The sequence below is a fragment of the Anser anser genome, assembly GCF_964211835.1.
Source record: "Anser anser genome assembly, chromosome: 4".
In the NCBI taxonomy this organism is placed as follows: Eukaryota; Metazoa; Chordata; class Aves; order Anseriformes; family Anatidae; genus Anser; species Anser anser.
Window position 1 is genome coordinate 43,024,025 of NC_139724.1, and position 21,336 is coordinate 43,045,360.

Below are 21,336 nucleotides of genomic sequence, written 5' to 3' on the forward strand. Positions count from 1 at the left end.
AAAGAGCTAATTTCTAGAAATGTAAGATACCTGTTAATTCAGTTGAAATCACGGGGAAATGGCACAGAACCTCAAAAAAACAACCCTGAACTATCTTAAATTAAGCAATAAAAGTTGAAAGAATTACTAAAATGTTGAGCTTAACACTTATTGAGTAAACTCTTTTTTCCCCCCAGCTTGCACATAGCCATTTCAAGTATATTTAGCATATACGTTCACTATACTCCTGCCCCTCCCCTTCTCAAATGGGAAAGAACACTTTAAGTTGCCTTCCCAGTTAGTTTTGGTCTTGAATTTTCCTGTTTTCACTGGAGTTATATATATGCCACATTTAGCCAAAATGCACAGTGTACTGACAGGTGAAAGCTGGTGATTTGAAAGAAATCCCTCTTTCCCACAGACTGAGTCTAACCTCATCCTGAGCAATTATTTTGGTAGTACAGTTTCCATTTTCCAAGCAGCAACACTGCCAAAGATTTTGGTCTGTTCAGTGCAAAACTTTCTACCTAAAAAAGTTGAAGCTAAATCAGCAGCACATTGGAATCGACTGGTGGATTCAGAACAAAAAACAGAGGAAAGGCACAAATATATATGCAAAAAATATATAATTTATAAAAAGGCACAAATATATATTAAAAAAAAGGAAGAAGAAAATCTTTGTTTATGCAGTTCAGTTTCTGAAGAAAAGCAGTTATGCTGAAAAGACTGGAGCCAATTCCCTCAGGCAGCGACTGGGTGATAGCTTTGCTCTGGCAATAGCAGTCTGCAGGTAGGAGCTCTCAGCTCCTCAGAGAGGTTGAAAACGCTGTGGTGTACCTCAGAGTTCCTTGGTAATGCACGCAAGCCTGATTTTTCTGTGCCCATGGAGGAAGATTACGTAGAGGGTGAGAGAGGAAATGGGAAAGCTGTGGAGGGTGCCACATGGAGCTCTGTGCCACTGGCACAACCTCCTCTTTCCTCCCTGTCTCCTGGAGCACTCAGCTTTACTCCATGTGTTCTTCTGGTAGCTGTATCCGAGGAAATGAAAGTCATTGAAATAAAATGCCTCAGTTGAGTGGCTTAAGGTACGAGACCTCTTGTAGCTACATCTTCCTAGATTTTTTTATTATTATTTTTGTTGTTTTAGTGTTGTGTTCCCCTACTTCCATTCACACAACTCACTGCTGGGCCTTACAAAGTCAAATAGATGTTCAGAATTATGATCCCTGAATGTTAGATTTATTATTAATGAAGAACACGGTTTGTCAGTCAGAGCATTGCTGTGGCTAATGCCATGACCAGGCAGAGTCACCCTCTGCCTCCTGGTGCGCTGAGACAGCTGTGCTAGATCCTCCCAAGCCCGCTGTGAGGGGCTGAGGCCTACTTCTGCCGCATGGAGCTGAGCTTTCATCCACCTGGCCTTGCAGAGCCCTCACTGTGTGCCACAGGTCCAGGAGAGGAGGCCACGCAGTACACCCTGAAGTGCTCATACCACAGTCTGTGTTTTGGTGTGAGGGGTTACTGCAGCATCCCTATGGAGTAGAGGAGCCTGCCTAAAGCAATGTGGAGCTTGGCTAGTGCCACTCGAAGCAAGAAATTGCAACATTTATGAGAAATATTGCTAACTGAAGTTCAAATAACAAAAACCATTGAAGAAACTGTTTTCTACAGGATTAATCTCATGAACAGGGAAGGGAGGGTGCAAACGAGCCATTTTGAGTTGCTCATTCGAACTCACAGCATACATTAAACCAAGTTAGATTAAAAGGCTGCCTCTTTATGAGCAGGCAGTGCTAAGTCTGATAACGAACCAGGTCTTTTCACAATGATTGTGTATTTGGTTCACTCTCAAAAATAATTATTCTAGACTCTCTGAGGAAAAATTTATTTGTGCCTTTATTTAAAGAAAATATTTGAAAACTCGGGTACAGCTTGGTCTTGCTTTTCCCAACTGGAAGAAATATTCCTGCTTTCAAATAATTTTAACTGCTGCAAAGAAGCCACAGTCAACTTTGATCTGTCAGTGAAATTAGTTTTCTTTGTTAATAAAACCTGATATCTTGGACAGGATGTTTAAGAAGTGATTGTGGACCAGTTTAACCATTGTTGTGCAAACAGGAGTCAGCGTTAAACTTGTGTTTAATAGAAGAGATACGCAACCTAAACACACACAGCAAATTGAGTCCCTCCACAGAAGCATGCAGCCCGCCTTGCTGCAGGCGGGCTGCTGCCCCCGTTGAGGTCTGTCATAAATCTCCTATTGCCTTTTTGATTCAGTGTCAGGTGCTGTGACTGTGTAGCTGCCGTTGGGGGGAAGCTTGTGTACCTCTGAGCCGCTGCCTGGAGGGTCTTAAGTAACTTACCAATGGTTGGTGCAGGCTTTTGGTCAGATAAGACTTTATTGGTAAGACTTTATTGGTAAGAATGTAGGCACTTCAAGGATTAGATGCAGGTTTTCTGTATATCTCTGTGATAGATAGGTTCCTAAATTCCTATCTTGATTCAGGCTGTGTGTAGCTAGATGTGTGTTTATATGTTTAACTGATGTCAGTGAGACTATTTACTTGGGTTATTCATGCCCTTAAATGGTTTAAGAAGGAGGCCTCAATGAGGTGAATCAGGCACCAGAAACCTAAAATAGATTTCCAATAAACCTAATTAATTCAGAATTCTGATTTTCATTACAATGTATTGAATTAAGTTAGATACTGAGTAGGAGTGGAAACAAAATGAGGGACATGGTGGCATTTCCTGCCAGGTTGCGGGTACAGTACTTGTCATCAGATAAGGGGGAACAAAGGTTAGCATAGCTGAGTAGGTATTTTTAACATTTGAGAGACAATTCCAGAAAAAAGTGTGGGAGAAAAGAGATGACAGCTTGCCGTACATGAGAAATCTGCCCAGTATTATATACAAGGAGACAATATAGCAGAGTTGTGTTGGGAAATACAAGAACCGTTGTTGATTTTATGAAGTTATATAGCACTTAACCTGGTATTCCCAGATGAAAAAGAATAAGAAGAAATCCATGTTTAGAAGTGAGGATGGCTGAAAAGAGGCAATCTGGAGAGGTGAAAATGTAATAATTTCCTCCAGCAGCAAACACAACGGAAATGAAACTCGTCTGTCTATACACTCTTACCATTTGAGATACTCTAGAGTATTTTGCAGGGTCTCCAACTGCAGTTCCAGAAGAGCTTGGGTCTCCTGTAGGTCCTGTGCAGACATTTTAAATGTCTTTCAGCAACCCAGATGTAGTGGGGGCTTTTGTTTAGGGAATGGAATCTCAACGTAGTAGACTTTACTTTTTTTGTGCTGACTTTTAAATGTGAAAAATTAGACTCAACAAAGTACTTATGCTCCTTTTAGTTCATTTTATTGGAAAAAGAGGAGCCTAAAAAAAGAAGGTAAGAACTTAAGTGCTGTGCTGAATCTGGGCCAGGTAAGGAAGTTCATCGCACACAACAGCTAGGGCCAGCTACGCTCCATGTATTCATACAGCCTTCCTGGGAACACTATCTTAAAGAAAGTGCCTTGGTTTCATGTGAGGAAACAATACAGAATTAGGAATTCGGCTGGATCACAGTGGGAGTACAGATCTGCTGAATGCAGGTGAGGGCTGTGATTTTATATAACCTGGGAACCTTTGGAGATACTTGCTTCATTAATGTTGGTCCTTTTAATGCAGCTCCCTAGGAGACGCATGAATTAGCTTGGTTTCTGTATTACTGTCTATTTGGTCTGACTGCAGAGAGATGATGCTGGACACGGGCATGATGAGATGTTTGGTTGTGCATGAAATGAGTCATCTCAAATAAAGATGGGAAATAAGGCCAGCTGAAAATGATTGTACTTGGATTGATAAATAAGAAGTGAATGTATGTGTGAAGTTATTGTGGAAAGAAGAGCCGTATTTACTATGTGTTTTTTGGAAAATTTAATCATGTTGGTAGCGCAGTGCAATTTTAATGTTTAACTTTACATTTCTGTAAGAAATACATAAATCTTAGAAAGTAGGAGCCTAAATGGTCATTATGATATGACCTCGTGGATAGCGTTTATTAGTGCTGAATGTGAAGGGAGATGATTATCTACCAAAACCACAAACATTAAAACCCCCTATTAAGTGTGAAACCATTGGTGAGCCCCAAGGTTCTCATTTGTGCTAGGCCAGATGACCTGAACTGGTGTAAAGTCAAATTTGTGCTTCCACGCGTTAGATCAATTCTGAGGAAAGCTCTGCTTTTAAGTCCAGGAGAATCTACTGGAAATGAAAGTCCACTTAAGCTTTAGGTAGGTGAAAGTAAAACATCTTCAAATATTTTACTGTTAACTTTGTGCTATATTAAACTTCTCATTTGTCTTTCAATCAGACAACATCTGTTCTTTCTCCTATAAACTATAAGCTCTAGCTATAGCTAAACTACAGATTTACCTTACATAGTTTTTTAATTTCTAAATAAATACTTGTATGGTTCTTCATCATACTAAAAAGTTTAGTTAGGGTGGTTGCAATATGAATTGAAGATGCTTTTTTGTTGTTGTTGAAAATTATTTATTTGTCTCCGTTTCAACTTTTGTTTAAAACAAACACTCGCTAACTTCAACTCCACTATTAAAATAAATAAATAAATAAATAAAATGCAGAAGCACTTGGGGAAAAAAAATGAACCAAATCACCAACAAAACAAAACAAAACCAAAACAAAAAAACAAAAACCCACAAATGCTGATTAAAAGCTGGGTAGTCCTGCTCATATGTGTGATCTTATCAGACTGGCCTTTTTCTTTCCAGATGTCACAGTTTTATGTGGTGTAAATGATACTCTCTTTACCCAGATGGTCTAAGATAGGAACAGCTTCTGGGAGGTATACACTATTTAAATCTGTACATCCAGTATCTATAAAAAAAGAAACCGGTCAGTAAAGTGTCTGAATTTTGCAATATTCATTTGGGAATAGAAGCCCTGAACTGACTGACTGCACACTTGACCAGATGTGGTCTCATCTTTATAGAAAACAACCAGACCACCAATAAAATTATTCAAAATATGACTCAGAGTGGCAATCACAGGACTGCTATTCTCATCATAACAAGCTCCACTGTGCACAAACAGTAAGGGTCAGATTTAGTTCTCATTTGCACTGGAATATAACTGTCTTAAAGGGAGGGGATTTTTTTCCTTTTTTTTTTTTTCTCTCACAGAGAAGTAGCTGACAGTGACTTTCGTCCCCATTTTCTGTACAGGCATAACATATTAGAAATCAGATAGGTAATTCAGCACATATTAATAGAACCAATAATTGGACACAGGGCTTAATGAATTTTGTTCTTGGATGGTAGTGTATGGTGCAGGAGTCTCACTGAAATGAAAGCCACATATCTGAGGGCAGAGCTGACCCATATAAACTGAGTATGGCCTCCCTCTTAAATGCCAGAAGCTATTGGCTAGTTTTCAGATGGTCTCCTTGGAAATGATGTGAAGTCAGCAAATAACCAAATGGAGAAGTATTTTAAATTACCTTGTTTTTGTAAACATGGTGTTAGTTTTCCTAGAAACGGGACCAAATGCAGCAAAGCTCACTATTTAGCTGAATTAAGTTAAGAGTGGGCTGAAGGCAGTGTTTATGCAGTGCCACAGTCTAACTGAACATAAGCAGGTGCCCTCCCAGTGGTATTTGTGCAATAGCACTCGGTATTCTAGTTTTGGGTTTGATGGCCCTGACTGTACTTCCCCAGAGCATGTTGTCTGCTTTCTACAGACCCTTTGGTACAAAACTCTGCTGAAATTTGCTGCCTCAGAGTTGTAGGTGATGCAGAATTGTTTGGCTATGCAGGTGAGTCCCAGATGCCAGGTAATCTGGAGTTGGAGGGTTTGGGCAGCAGCACCCTGTACTGCTGCTCCCATTGGCCTGGGTGGCTGTGGCAGGGAAAGGCAGGCTGCCTAGTCACAGCTAAGTGTGCCTACCCTTGCAAAACACAGCACCGAGTGCAAGTTAAAGAACATTCCTTCTTTGCCTAGCCTATGTGGGAATAGGAAAGATTCATACAGAGCTTAGTGGAGTCCCTGAATGCCACTCTTTCTCCTTTGTCCCAGCTCCTCTGTTTGCTGTATCTTCAATTTCAGGATCCTAGTACTCTTTTCTCTCTAAATAAGAAAGGTATAAGTTCAGGATGTTGACTTAGTGCTTTTTATGAGTGAATTCATGATGTAGGAAGAGTAATAGATGCTAAGTAGAGTTCATATCTTAGTATGTAGGTTACTTCTTCAGAGGTGACTTTTAAGTTTAATTTCTTTTGTAAGAGCTGATTTTTTTCAGGAATTTTTTTTTGGAAAACATCTCTGTTTTTTGTTTTTGTTTGCTTTTATTTATTTATTTATTTATTTATTTATTTTTTACTGAAAGTTGTTAAAGTTGGTCTTGAGGCTTACTGACACCAAATTCTGTTGCTTCTCCCATCTTTGATTTTCTGCTAGTCTGCTGGCCGGCTGACCTCTCAAGCATCTAGTTTTATTTAGACTCATATTTTCTTGCTTAGTGTATGTATTTTTTAAGCGTAGAAGTGTGAGAAAAATTGCCAAAAATTGAACAACTGAAATATGAAGCTGAAATTTTATAATTTTATTTAGGTTGGTAATTATAAAGAGAGACTTCAATGCTGCGGAGGCAATAGCGACCCTAATAAGTCAAAGATACACGCATTTAGAGGAAACGGTTAATCTGACAGCATAACTGAAAACATTAAGATCTGTGGAAGAGACTTTGGCTGATGCTAATGTAAGTGGCTCGACAAGGCCCAGAACTAGTAAGAGGGTCTAGCAAGGCAGTACTTCTAAGTTGCTGAGTAGGCAGAAGATGAACTGAGAGAAGAAAGTATTCTTAAATCAGCCAGACTTGTGTTAGAGCCAATCTGTATATAAATGATCCGACCAGAAAGTCGGAAAGCATTTGCCAGATTGTTCTGGAAAGATGCAGGTGAGTTATGTGGGTTGCAACTGGGAGGAAAAGAGGATGTGTCCCTGATGAAAACTCAGGATGTTAGCAGACAGTCTAAACTGTTTTGGTTGGGCAAAATGTCCTCGGGTGTCCGTGGGAGCTGGGAAAACTTGGAGAGAGGTGGAAGGTTTGAAATTTCAAGAAGCGCATGGTGCAGCAGCAGAAGTAATTGTCACTCACCTTGCTGAGCTCCAATTGGTTTCTAAGAGGCACGGTTACATGAACCATCATCTGTACCACTGCAGCTTGTCCGGCAAGCGTGGGCAAAGAGAGAAACATACTGGGAGAAAAGTATAAAGGTACAGTGAGAAAGTCTGAAAATTGGCTACGTTCTTTGCACTTCAGAAAGTTTTCAGCTTCATATTCCCTCTGACATTCCCCATCTCTGGATGTGTTTCTTTTTCTCTGTTTCTACCAGGTAGCAGTTGAAGTTGTGTTCCTCTTACCTGCCTGGATCATCTCTGAATCAAATCCCAGCTGTTGCCTTTCCTGTGAGTATGTGGCTGTTTCTTTTTTCTTTGTCCTGCACCACTGGAAATTTGGCACCCACAGGTGGTATGACCAATAAAGTTTATCCAGATAAGGTTCAGTGCTTCAGTTTTGCTTTGAAACACCTATCTGAGCCAACCATGAATGATCACTATAGCTCCTGAAGGTGGCCAGCCCCAAGTCACTCAGTACACTTCCATTATGCAGCTTCTGTTTCTTTTTCTTTTTCATTTTTTTTTTTAAATTAATTGTAAGTTATTTTCAGAATTAATTTCCTCTGTGGTATAGATTGTATTCTACCTGAACTAATTTATTTCCTTTTGTAAGCCAGTGATTCAACTGTGGTCTTTAAGGAAAATGTCACTTTTGCACTAAGAAAAACTGCAAAATTCCTCTTAAGACCTCTGTTTAACTCATTTGTGGAGATACCTGTTTTATTTATGTATTGCTTTTGCCTTGTTGCAATATCTGAGCACTTCTTCAGCATTATTCAGTTTATCACTATAAAGTGAAGCAGAACACTTATTAACACTTTTGTAATTGATTAAGCTTTGCAATGAGATAAGAGAATTCTGTAAAAATGATGATCAGATTTCTCCATATTACTCTTATATTTAACTAAATCTTTCTGTTATGTTGGGAGTTGCAGGATATCTCGTTGGAGCTGATAAGCATGAGAGGTCATTTAGCAAAATGTCAGAAGCAGTTTACCTTGCTCTTGCTTAGGCAGCGCCTTTGTATTCTGCGAATGCCCAGAGCACCAGGCCACATGTGACGCCACCATAAGAATGGAGTCTGAAATTTCCCCTGGGATCTGAGTACATGTACAGAGAATTTTTGTAGTGGAGGAGTGTGTATATACAAGAAAGAGACAAACAGAGAATGAAAAAGAACTGCAGAGAAGTACGTAGAGGGGCCTGTGTAGCAGTTGAAAGAAAGCCAAACAAATGCTTGGACTTGCTTCTTCCTTTAGAGAAAAAGTAGCACATGTGAGAGAGGTGGCCAGAGACAGTGAGCATGCTGGGTAGCATTTTGGGTACAAAATCTCACGGAAAGAGTCTTGGAAGTATAAGCAAACATCCCCCATCTCTTCCTGATGGATCCGTGCAGAGCTGGGAGAAGACAGAACTTCATGCACATTTATTTTAACTTAAGTGGGATCGCATCAAAGAGATGTCTGATGCCATTGCCAATTTCACCTTCTAATGCAAACAATATGAGACTCCCCACATATATTAGCTGTATGCTTGGGTCAACTGGAACAGTTTTTCAGTTTGTATAATTTGAAATTAAATACAACTGAGGAAATTACTAATAACAGAAGAGCTACGTACTTTCTTTAGCTGTTGAGGAATCCTACTGGAACTTGCTATGTTTTGAATTCCATTCTGAAAAATCTACCAGTTTTCATGTTGCAAAACTAATATCCTCTTTCCTGTAAGCAACAGTTTTACATTCCCCAGTCTCTCCTTTGTTTCTGCTCAACCTACCAAATGTGGCAAGCTTCTTTCTTATGTTTCTTTATGCTTCAGAGCTAATCATTCTTTAAAATAATCATTTATTTTTCCAACCATAAATACATCACAGCACAGAAAATGCTAAGTCACAGAAAAAATGCATATTGCAGCTGGAACTGATATTCAGTACATTAATTAGATCCTTCCTCCAGTCTTATGAAAACACAACTGAACCATAAAACAAAAACACTACACTAGCTCAACTAAACGTGCATCAGTTACTCATCAAGGAGTGACTCTTGAAGCTCCTATTTTCAACTGTAGTCTTCAACAATAAAAGTAAATCCAGTAGAGAGCTTAGTATGGATTGATAGTGCTACTTATTGCTGTTGCACTCATGCAGGAGGAGAGTGAACAAGGCTTTAAAATATGAACTGAAGTGACACTAGCCCCTTGCTGTCCCAAAACAAAGCTGCTTGGGTAAAGGGATAGGGGAGGCAGATAGAGGAAGAATTATCTCAAAATTTTGAGAGAATGAGAAAGAAAAAACACTCTGCTGATAGAAAAATAGGAGAGAAACAATGGAAGATAAGATCATTTTCAGAAATAAGTTAAAAAAAAAAAAAAGCATCTGCTAAATAACAGTGAGAGAAAAAGAGATGTCGGGGCAGAGAAAAAGCAGTTTGGAATTGCATGTCATGGTTACCAGGCAGTGGTGTAACCTAGTCAGTGTTTGAAAGTTTGCTTACAGACAGGACTAAATCATGTGTGATTAGTAACTCCTAAGAAGGCAGGAATTGAGATCAAAAGCTGTCACTTGGAAAGCACCTGTTAGCCTAGCACTTGATTTGGGAGATAGCTGTTTTAATAGGTTTCTTACTTTTCAGCTTAATTTCCTAAGAAAGTACAGCTTTGGTTTTTTTTTTTTTTTTTTTTTTAAGGGTCACTTGCTGAATGTCTCTTAGTAGGTCTCCCCCCAAAAAAACAACAAAGAAGCAAGAGTGCCTAGACTTTTGAACCAATTACTCACATTTAACAGAGAATGAGGGACCTAAAGAGAAAACTATCCCAAACAAAATGTAGATGAGACCTAACATAGCAGAGAGATTTCTTTAATGCTGCTCTTGATGGGAATATTCAGGAATAACTCAGCCAAATATCAAAGAATCTGTATGGAGGAATAAACAGAATGAGAGGTTATCCACTGAAAAATCCATCAGTGACAGGACAAGAGATGCCCTATTAGACAACAGAGAATTAATTCTAGATTCTTTCATGTCTAATGATCAAACCTAGCCTTACTACAACACAATGGCAGAAACATTTGATTTCAAAACAGGCTTTTGAGGAAAACAGGATCCTGTAGCTCCCAAAAGCCTACAGCTGATTAGTTATACTTTGTCAGTTGCCTGAACTTGAGTGTGCTGGATGTCTCTGTGCCTACTTTGTGCACATATCTGAGCTGAGTCCCCAGAGCGGGTTTTCCTACACATGAGATCTCTGAAAGGCTCCCGTTAGTAAAAGTTTTTTTTCAAAATGCTTCAGGTCTGTCTCCAACAAAATACTGTTCTCTAAGCTTCTGTTCAGGTTTCCCCTCTTGAAAATGAGCCTTGAATTCTCAGAGGCAAGATTGGAGAGCTGAAGCAGTTAACTCCCCTTCCTTCCCATGCAGTCATGCAGTAAGGTGCTCTCCTGGGAAGCGAGAAATGTACAGCTGTGGAGGAAAATTAATCCCAGTCTACCATTTCCTACATACATCTTGTGAGCACTAGGTTACTCAGTAAATGAGGGGGTATCAAGACTACTCCTTAGTTGTCAGAGTGAAACAGGCATCTCAAAGAGATGCTTCATGCTGGGAGTCCAAGTAGAAGGACCTTCCTCAGAACTACTGTAGGTCCATTCTGGATATTTTCCTGCTGAGTGACAAATTGAGACGGTGCTCTTCTCAGTACAGTACATGTTCTTTTTCCCATTCCATGTTTCCTACCCATTTTCTTGCATAGGAATGTCACAGAGGGTTTAGGTGCCAGACATCAGAGTGTTTGCTGTGTTGTTCTGGTCACTTTTGACATTTGTGGAGCACGAGCCGTACTTGTTTTATGTCAAGTACAGAAGTGCTGTTATGTTTTCTATTGTTTGTTCTCCAGCAAGTCATAATGTACAAAACATAAAGTAAAATGAGGCCAAATTAGTAGACGTGCATGAAGTGAGTTCAGTTTATCTTGATAAAACTTCTCTTCAATGACACACAGAAAAAAATAAACAGAGCAGTAATCCAAGAGATTAAAGAAGGGATTGACTTGATAATCCTTGTTTTATAAACTGACAACTGTTAATATCAGAGTTGCAGTCATTGCTGAGTTGCAGATTAGCCTGTAGCTGTCAAAGGATTTTTTATCACCACTGTTGGAGGGCCAACAGATGATGATGTAATCCAAGCATAAGGACCTGATCCCTAGAGTAAAAAATGTTTTGTATGTGGAAGTAGGACCCAGAATGAGTCTTCATCATTAATGTTAGGCAGATGGTGACACCCTAGGAAAGAAGACCCTGGAACCATATGTGTCATAAGGTATCTGTAAATTCAGTAAAACGCATCATTACTTACGCTGTGTGCCATACTTTTATATTATTGGCTTCCATTTACCATTATGGGTAATAGATTTACTATCTATGGGTGTAGAAAACTTTTTTGTGTCTTTGTTGGACCAGATGTTCCTGAACAAGAGGTCAGTTGTGGGACTTGGGGTATCAATCTGTTTTTAAACAGTGGTTCAATAAATCAGCTCCGCTGAACTCCTCGGCACCAGGAAATTGAATGAATTCTTTTTAATGTTGGAGATACAGGAAATCTCTGCTAATTGTCCTGTTTGTAGTGTTTTTCTGTCAGGTAAGCTATGCATCAGAAACGATGCTCACCTTGAAGAGTTACTCAGATACCTTTGTGATAGAGAAAAAGGTAAATGGAGTCTGTGACCTTGCCAACGTCATCATTTCTCTGTTGACTGATAGCCCAGGAAATTCAGGCACAGATTCAGGTCACCTCTTGCCCTGGTTTCAGGGACAAGGTGCCCTCAGTCTTGTTGGAATGCCCTGATCTTTTAAGCAGAAAAAGATTAGATTTAGTACTAAGTACTCGGTTGCTAATTTGACGCGGGCAAAGGAATGGAAAAGCAATTCTAAGTCTGTGGAGTGTCTCGCTGCATTTTCAAATGACAAGGATAATTCTATCCATTCTTCATGTTAATGAGAATATTAATGAAAATAATTTGATCAAATCTTCTACAAGTTCTTTGAAATAGGAGTGTGCCTCTGGTGTGTGTATTCTTAGAGGATCTTGAAACTTATCTTGCTGTAAATATTGAAAGACTTAGCTCTAATTAGACTTTAAAGAGGTAGCAGAAGATAAACTGAGAATGAATTGGCAGTTTCAGAAACAGGAAAATGTAAAGCTCTAAGGTACATTTGCTAGTCACTTGTAACAGCCATCTCATTTCCTTTCTGGTACTTACAGAAGTCAGTTGGTCCCTTTTCTACATAAGCTAGCATAAAAACCTGTCAACATAGAATGAATTAAGGTTGGTTGTTCTATAAACCATATGGTCAAGTAAAATCAGAAAATAAAGGCTTAGTGAAGAAATCACTTGGTGAGGGTCTGTACAGGAAGTATGTGATGTTATACAGGAAATAAGACTAGATAATCAAAATGGTACTTCTGGCCTCAAAATACACAAATCTGTCCAAAAAACAAATTTTGCCTATGTTTGGTGAGGAAACTGGTGGTTGCTTTGAACTCCCTCAAACTGAGAGTAGATCTTAATAGATCTTAAACCAAATGGAAACACCTTTTTATGTCTAATTACAACAATAATTTTCTTCATTTAAGAGCAAATAAGCGCTTATCTATTTAACTCAAATACAGGGTTCTTTCAATTTTGCAAGACAACATTTACAATGCTTTTCTCACTTCCTAAAGTGGAATGTAATGCTGTTAATATGGCATAAATCTTTTCTCTCACTTTCTTTCCATTTGTGTGCGTGTGTGTATGGTAATAGAGATCAAACAGGATTAAAGAATAAACCTGAGGGGATTTTTGTTTTGTTACATTTTTTAAGATAATGGCATTTACAGATAAATGCTAGATGGAATACTTACACATATGCATTTATGACATTTTTTGCTTTCTATCACCAAGCTACTTGTCCAAGACCATAGTTGTCATAAACAAGATCACAAGACTTCAGCTATCATTTGATTCATTCATTTTCCTTCTGGGACTTTATCCAGTTAGCCTTAAATAAAGCTCCTCAGGAACTGGCCTGCTTTATGTATACATATGAATCAAACGGGAGCTGGAGTGCTATGTCTATGATCTTGCAATAGTAGCTTAATGTTGATGACTAAAAGAAGAAAAAGAAAATCAGAAGACAGTAAAGGTAGTGTGTTTCTTAAATATTTATTTGAACACTTATCTAAAACACAATTTTCAGGGAATATAAATATCCTTGAAGCATGTTTGATCTCAGTTACTTTATTGTTCTGGATACTAACCCTGACATATAATATTATCCTTCTTTTTTAAAAATGTACTATTTTCAGAAAATGTTACTTTGCATTTAATTTAAAGATATATATGTCTGTTAGATTGCAAGCATGTTAGCTCTGTTTAAGGCTTTGAACAGAACCTTCAAAACTGAAATATATAATTAACTCTTTCTTTGTGATTTGTCGTAAAACATCTATAGACTTCAGTGAGCTTAGCCAAAAAGTAATGCTTAAACCAGATGAGAATTACTGCTAATGTAGAATTAAGATGATCATTGCTCAGCCTAATCATTTTAGTGTGAATAGAGACTATCTGTAAAAGAGTATAGATGACAAAAAATGCTTAAATCCACATTCCATTTATCTAGCTGTTTTCATTTGAGGCTAGAATCCAAATAGCTCTGCAAATGCTTTCTAATGAGATTTTGAATTTCTTGTAACAATATCGCTGGGAGCGATACTGCCTGTGAATTTGCTGAGATATAGCTCCTTCTTGATTTCAAATAATTCTTTAGAAACATTAAGGATCTTAAATTTTAGTTCAAGAAATAACATTCTCAAATCTGACTGTAAAATTGAACGTTTATTTTATCTGACTGTGGTAGCATGTCGTTGTAAAGTAAACCTTTAGCAACAATCAAAATTTAATACCATGTGATTAGGAATTTAATCAGACCTAACTGTATTTAATATCAATCATAAGTTTTATGATCAAACTTAAAGGTATAATGGGCAGATATGAAGTTAAATGGTATTGTTGCCACTGAAGTTAGTATTGACAGAAACCAGTTTCTGTCTCTGTTAGGTGTTGAAAGCAGTATTTACCATTACTTGTAAAATATTTACAAGTGTAACCACTGGAAAGACTAATAGTTTAATGCATTTAGAATTTGTATTAACCTATTTGCTGAATTTAACGTGCATGGTTAGGTATTAGACCTACTGTAGCACTTCTAGAATTGCTGTGCTTTCTTTGAATTTGTGGCTACACTTAGTTGTTGTCCTTGGTTTTGTTCTTGCATTTATTCTTCAGCGGTAGTTGTAGACCTGTTTTTGATACCCCAATGAAGGAGGAATACCTAATTATAATAAATATTACCAAAGCTTGGGCAGAGAGCTTGTTCAGGGCTGCAGGAATTTGGTTATAGGATGGGCAGGAGTTTGTGGAAGCCCAAAGGGCTGGAAGGAGAGAGTGGCTGGGGCATTTTATGCATTGAATGTTTCACTGACTTTCTAGGTACATTAAAGTTTTTCTCACTACAGATGAAAACCTGGTCCTACAGCTGCTGATTTTTTTTTTTTTTTTAATGGCCAAATGAATAATTGGGAAAAATACTCATAGAATCATAGAATATCCTGAGTTGGAAGGGACCCATATGGATCATCGAGTCCAACTCCTGACACCACACAGGTCTACCCAAAAATTCAGACCATATGACTAAGTGCACAGTCCAAATGTTTCTTAAACTCTGACAGGCTTGGTGCAGTGACTACTTCCCTGGGGAGCCTGTTCCACTGCGCAACCACCCTCTCAGTGAAGAACCTCTTCCTGATATCCAGCGTGAACCTCCCATGTCACAGCTTGACACCATTCCTGTGGGTCCTATCACTGGTCACTAAAGAGAATAGATTGGCACCTGCCCCTCCACTCCCCCTCATAAGGAAGCTGTAGGCCGCGATGAGGTCTCCCCTCAGCCTCCTCTTTTCCAGGCTGAACAGGCCAAGTAACTTCAGCCACTCCCCATAAGTCTTCCCCTCTAGGCCCTTCACCATCTTCATAGCCCTCCTCTGGACACTCTCCAACAGTTTCATGTCCTTTTTGTATTGTGGTGCCCAGAATATATATATGGGTGATCACCAACTGCATGGTTGGTGATATATATTTATATATAATTGAGAAAATTGAGAATTTCCTTTGTCATGCTGGTTCTCTCTCTTTTTTTTTGGTGTGTGTGTGTCTGTACCTATGTGGGTAGAATAATCCACCTCTAGACTGGTAACCTAGAATTGTTTTAAGCGAAAAGTAAATTGGTTGGTTTAGGAATAGGCTTCTTTCCTGAGGTGCAAGACTTGAACTGATTACCAGCAGCAGTAGCCAACACCACAGCAAAGCGTGTTGCTGTGTGAGGAAGACTTCAAGATAGCACTGTGGTCCCTGCATGGTTGCGATTTCATTTCCTCCAGCTCTGGCCTTTCTGTCATGCTGATATCCAGGAGGGGCCCTTACTGTCACAGGTATCACAACAGAGAGAGATTTACACAAATATATGTCTCTTTTGCTGTTGCTTTGATGCAGTGAGTAACTCTGAGCTCTCAGTCAGGATGACAGCATTTAACCTTACATATTGTGTACATGTTCTGGGAAGTTACTCGTGTACTTAGTGACTATGAATATTATTCAATTTAAGCCCAACTCCATTATATAATGCTATAATTCCTTTTGGGCCTGCATGGTTAGCCAGTCCATTAGGATGACCGGAAAATGCATTATTTCTTTACTGCAGTTACGCTTCAATTAAATCAAATGTAAAAGATTTTATTTTCTGAGGTGTCAGAGCAAAGAAAAGATGTTTTTTGCTTGTACCCCTTTCTAATTTTTTCCCCCTAAATCTCTGTTCTTTATATTTTCCCAGATGGGAAAAGGTGTACTTGATGAATATTCCTGTATTCACACATAGGTTTTTTTTGAGGAATGGAGGTGGTGGCTGTTTCTTTTTCGGCACAGAAGTGTCGTGTTTTCATGTCTCAAGTATGCTTTGCTTCTTCTGATGATGGTGACATGTTTTCATAATGGCCAGAAAGAGAAGCTGGGACAAGTCATACTTTGAGAAGTGCTTGCATTAAGCAGCATACTGTCCTTTACTACATGTGTGTTTGATGCTTGGGTGGCTCATGCGTGGCACTACACAGAGCTGGCCTGCACGTTCAGTGGTCCAGTTTCTGCCAAATCCTCCAAAGTTTTTGACTAATTGGGCACTTAGGAGGTTTACCCATGCTGCTTTACGGAGTGCAGGTGTCAGGGTTTTGGTGGGGGGCTGCTGCCATGGCCCCTGTGCGGAGAGGCCCTGTACCAGACACAGCCAGCTCCAGCAGCCCCACCGCAGGGCACTGGTGGGCCCAGCAGCCATGATGGTGGCGCCTCTGGGAATAAGTGCTGAAGAAAAGGCAGAAAATGATGCACAGGCAGAGGAGGAGGTGAAAAAAGAAACAGCAGGGGGAGCACCCTGGCCAGTGGAGTAAGATGGGGAAGAGGTGCCCCAGGCAGCTGGAACAGAAGTTGCTCTGAAGCTTGTGGGGAGGACCACTGTGGAGTGGGTGGATACAGACTGAGAGGAACTGTGGCCTGTCAGGAAGAAACTGCTCTAGGCCGAAGCTGCTCCAGGCCTGGAGCAGGGGAAAGTGTGAGAGGAAGGAGCTGCGGAGGAGAGCTGTTACCGGCTGATGGCAAACCCCAAAAACGGTGTGGGCAAAAGTGGTGTTTTAATTTTGCCTTTCTCACCATCCAAACCTATTTTAATTGACAATAAATTGAATGTATCTCCCCAAGTCAAGTTTGTTTTGCCCCAAACAATACTTGGTGGGTGACCTCCATCTTGACCCACAAACTTTTTTTTTTTTTTAATCTCACTTTCTGCCTTGTTTGAAGAGTGGGAGGGAGAAGAGTGGCTTGTGGGTGTCTGGCAGCTGGCCACTGTCAGCCCACCACAGCTGCCTAACACACTTCAGACTATGAGGCTTGCAGATTGGCAGTTTTCTTACCCCCCCCCCCCCCCCCCCCCCCGGAAATTTTTACTCTTGGAAAGTCAATTACAAAATAAACCATGAAGAGATTTACACAGAGCTAAATTAGTGTTTGTGTTCATGAAATGTGTGCTTATGGAAGTTTATATGTGTAAATTCAAAATAGGCCTCTACATAAGTACTTCACATTTAGTTTGATAAGAGCAAAGTTAGTCAGTCTGAATCTGCCTTTTAGAGAAGAAAGAAAAAAAGAACAGTTACGTACTAAACATAAGGGCTCTGAGTTTTTTGGATTGATAAATAATGAGAATGTGAACTGTTTTTTTTTTTATTGCATTTATGAAAGTTGTCTTGCAATGTAAAATTATAACAGGTTTTACAACTCCATCCCAATTCTCGTCTATTCCCGTCTGGTAGTTAATGATTCAGTTTATTTAGATAATAAAAGGAAAGCTCACTCCCATCAGACAAACAAGGTAGTTAAAAAACAGGCAAACAAATAAAATACTCTTCTAGTCAGGTATCTTCAGTAACATTTCTAGGCTTTAACAATTTTGCTGATTTTAACAGTGAACTAAAAATAATATTTTCTTTTAGGCTGTGTCATAACTTATACTCACTGTCCTTCCACAGTTCCTTTATGTCACGACAGATTTGAGTGTCCTCAGAGCTGATGATGATCTACACTGGAAGTGACTTTCCCAGGTTTTGTGAGCAGCACCTGCATTTACTAAAAATGAAACAGTGCTTCAGAATTTCATATGCAGGTTTGATGTACTCACAAACTATTTGCCATAGATAAAAAGACAGGTACTGTCAACTTCTCTTTGGTTTGCTTCTAAACATCTTCTTAGTTGTGCTATCAAGGACAATTACTCCATCATTTGCTCGTGTTTGTACCATATTAGAGTTTTCTGGGCTTAAGCACTGCGATCTATCCTGATTGCTACCAAGTAATCCTTTGCAGACTTGTAAATCAGAACTGTGGCTGATTTTCAGCAGCATGATTGTCATGTTTTTAAAACTTTGCTAATTAAAACTTTATGAGCATGCAATTAAAAAGCAGAGAAGTTTCCCTACAGTGCAAATGGAAGCATGCCATAGAGTTTCAGAAAAAAAAAAAAAAAAAGATTCCTTAACATTGGCTTTTCTTAAAAGAAAATAAAGAATAATAAATTGACATTTGGTGCTTTCAGGCTTTTCAAACTGTTTACCACATTTACCTTTTAAACTCTCACACAGTTGACTTAACAGTATAAATGTAACAAATCAGTCTGCTTAGTTGGACCTTTTAACTAGCTGCAGCTTCAGGTAGTCTTTGTCACTGTTTTTGTATGCTTAGTGAAAAGAAGTCTTTTAAATAGAAAACTTACTGTTCACAAGTGTGAAATATTGCTTCAAAAAGGTTTCTGGGATCCAAAACATGAGCAAACATAATTCTGTGAAGGCAAGGTTGTCGGAAATCTAGAATGAAATTCAAGATAAAAACAATTAAGGATAAAGGGAACAGATTAAATAAGATCTGTTAACTTTTACAGTATGTCCCTCTGATGTGTTTCTATAAACAATATTAAAAAAAAATGTAATAGATCCTATTGAAGCTATTAAGATGAGCTTGTCTTTTGTAGGTTTTGTCAAGTGACCCAAATCATGACTGCTTTGGTTTGAATTTCAAACTGGGTCGTATATAGAGTGCCAACACTTAATAAGTTTTAGTGTTGACAAGTATTTAAATTCACTTTAAGTATCTACTACTATTTGGAAGATGCACAAAACTCCAAACCAAAAATTAATTCACTTTGAAGTGCTCCATCCGGTCTCAATAAAGTCATCACAGTACTGCACAGAAAAACGAACATACATTAAGCAGAATAGTTTCTCTTCTACTGCAGTTTTCACTTGAGCAATCACATTTCTGAATGTAGGATTTGGAATTAGAAGAAAACAACACAACACATTGAAGTACTGTTTTCTAGAATGTGCAGGATCTGATATGATTTTTCTTTCCTTTGTTTGCAGCAACTGAAACCCAGATGAGGAGTGATAATGCTTTAATTGGGAGATCTAATAATTATTTCAGTTTTTGTTGTTGTTTGTTTTTAGTTTTTTTGTTGCTGTTTGTTTTTTGGAGTTGTTTTGCTTTATTATTTTTTCTGTCTGTATGCTACACTAGCTTTGATTTAGACATACATATTAATTTTCAATGTCTGTTTTTTGGTGGCTTTAATCTTCTATCTACCTGCTAGACTAGTCTGATCACACCATACTTTCTGTTAATCTTTTGCTTTATAATCCAACAAAGTTAGCTGCTGGTGTGAAGCATGCATTTTTTTTTTCCTTTTCTCAGTGATTTTCCAGGAAGTCTTGCTAGTATAAATGGTCAAGAACTACATAAATCCTATATAAATACTGGAGGACTACAAGGCATAGCTTAGAAGAAAAGTGCAGTTCAGGGAATGGGTCACTGAACAACCACGGAATGATTTCTGGGCTATCTTCTCAGTGTTACCACTGGCTTTTTTGGGCACCTCTTCTCATCTTGCCTAACATTTAATTTCCTGGTCACCTCTTACCTATTGATCTGGCAACCATTTTAAGGCTCTTTTGGACAGAATTTTTTCTTTTGGTAGGCACTGAACAAAGAGAAGATCTTCTGACTTTGTCTTGTATCACAGACTTGTTTAGTTCCTAGCATAATGCCAATCTGTGTATTACAGGAATCTCTCTTTCTGTAATAAATATAGTAAAATTAACTTCAATTTTTAGGACTTCTAGAGGTGAATCATTATGTTGGTGTAATGCAGGAAATGCATACACAGAGAAACACATTTTATCACAAAAAATGGAAAGCAAGTCACAGCAGAAGGCATACTTTGACATTTGTTAACATGCAAATTAAAGGTATAATTGCACAGAATGGATAGTGCCAGAACGCCAAATGGCAATTTCCCAGTATATGTTATGCGATTGCAGTGCTAATTATCTGTGCATTCAGTGAGAATCAACCAGTATGGAGCTAAGTAGATGATAGTTCTTTGGAAAATGTACATATATTATTACATTGTGTATTTCCCTAGAAATGCTCTTGGCTAGGTATTAAAATGCAAACTTAATTTTCTAATTTATCTGTGCTTGACTTTGCATATTAAACATCTGTATAATGTACTTTATAATGTACTTTTTTTTTTTAATGTTACAAACTAGGGAGGGAGGAAGGGATAATGAAAATGCTATGTCACTGGCAGGTTTTAAAACTTTAGGTTACTGTGTTACCTTGAGCATCACAGCAGTAAAGTACTAACTGATGGGTGATTTTTTTTCAGTATACCTGCCACTAGAGGGGAATGGAAGTACGCATTTTGCCCTTGGGTTTCACAGCTATTTACTCAAAATGGTGTGATTGCACAGTCTTGGGGTCCAGAAAGAGAGTCTATTCTGTCACAGTTATGTACCTCCTCCTTCCAGTCTGTATCCTCTCTCAAACTTTTGTTTTCTCTCCCACATCTGTCCCAGAGTCTCTTTACTTTTTCTCTCGCAGTCCTGGCATGGAGAGGGTGCAATTCAGGTGCTATGAGCTGTGCTGGGCTAGAGCATGCTTGGCACACAGACCATCTTTGCAGAATTTAACTTCAAATTCTTCATGTCTCTACTGACTGACTGAAATTGTCTGGCTATATGTAACTATATTGAGTAAGTCTTGGATGGTATGGGAAAAATATGTCTGAACTGAGAGGAACGTTGTAGAGGTACTGGAGCTTCTTGACAAAACAGAAATAACATTGTAATTAACCTGGCTGAAATAATTAATTCTTCTGAAGGGGCTTGTTCACACCACCTAATCTGAGGCACCTGGTTTAAAGATCTAGGTGAGCAGGTTTTTTGTAGTCAGTGGTGAAAAATAGATTCCCAGATGATGTTTCAGATTATCTGAGGTACATTTCTACTCACAGTAGTCTCTGCAATAGTATGTCTTTTGCTATTGACTCTATACGGACCTTAGGGTGACCCGCCTTCTTAAGTAGGAACTTCAGTTAGAGGTCTAAATTGGAAGGGTGAGAAAAAAATGCTAACTTTGTTTGAGGAAATAAATGTATAATTTTTAAAAAAATTAATTTTTAAATTGAAA

The 21,336-nt window shown here is 38.6% G+C and overlaps 1 protein-coding gene across 1 annotated transcript in view; it reads left to right on the top strand.

Annotated features, from left to right (window-relative positions):
• Positions 1–21,336, top strand: part of LOC310899500 (uncharacterized protein) — a 208,434-nt gene that overhangs the window by 11,635 nt on the left and 175,463 nt on the right. Inside the window, exon 3 of the mRNA XM_083835898.1 lies at positions 7,396–7,468. Within this exon, the coding sequence (XP_083692024.1) occupies positions 7,396–7,468 (73 nt within the window). The remainder of the gene's footprint in view (positions 1–7,395; positions 7,469–21,336) is intronic.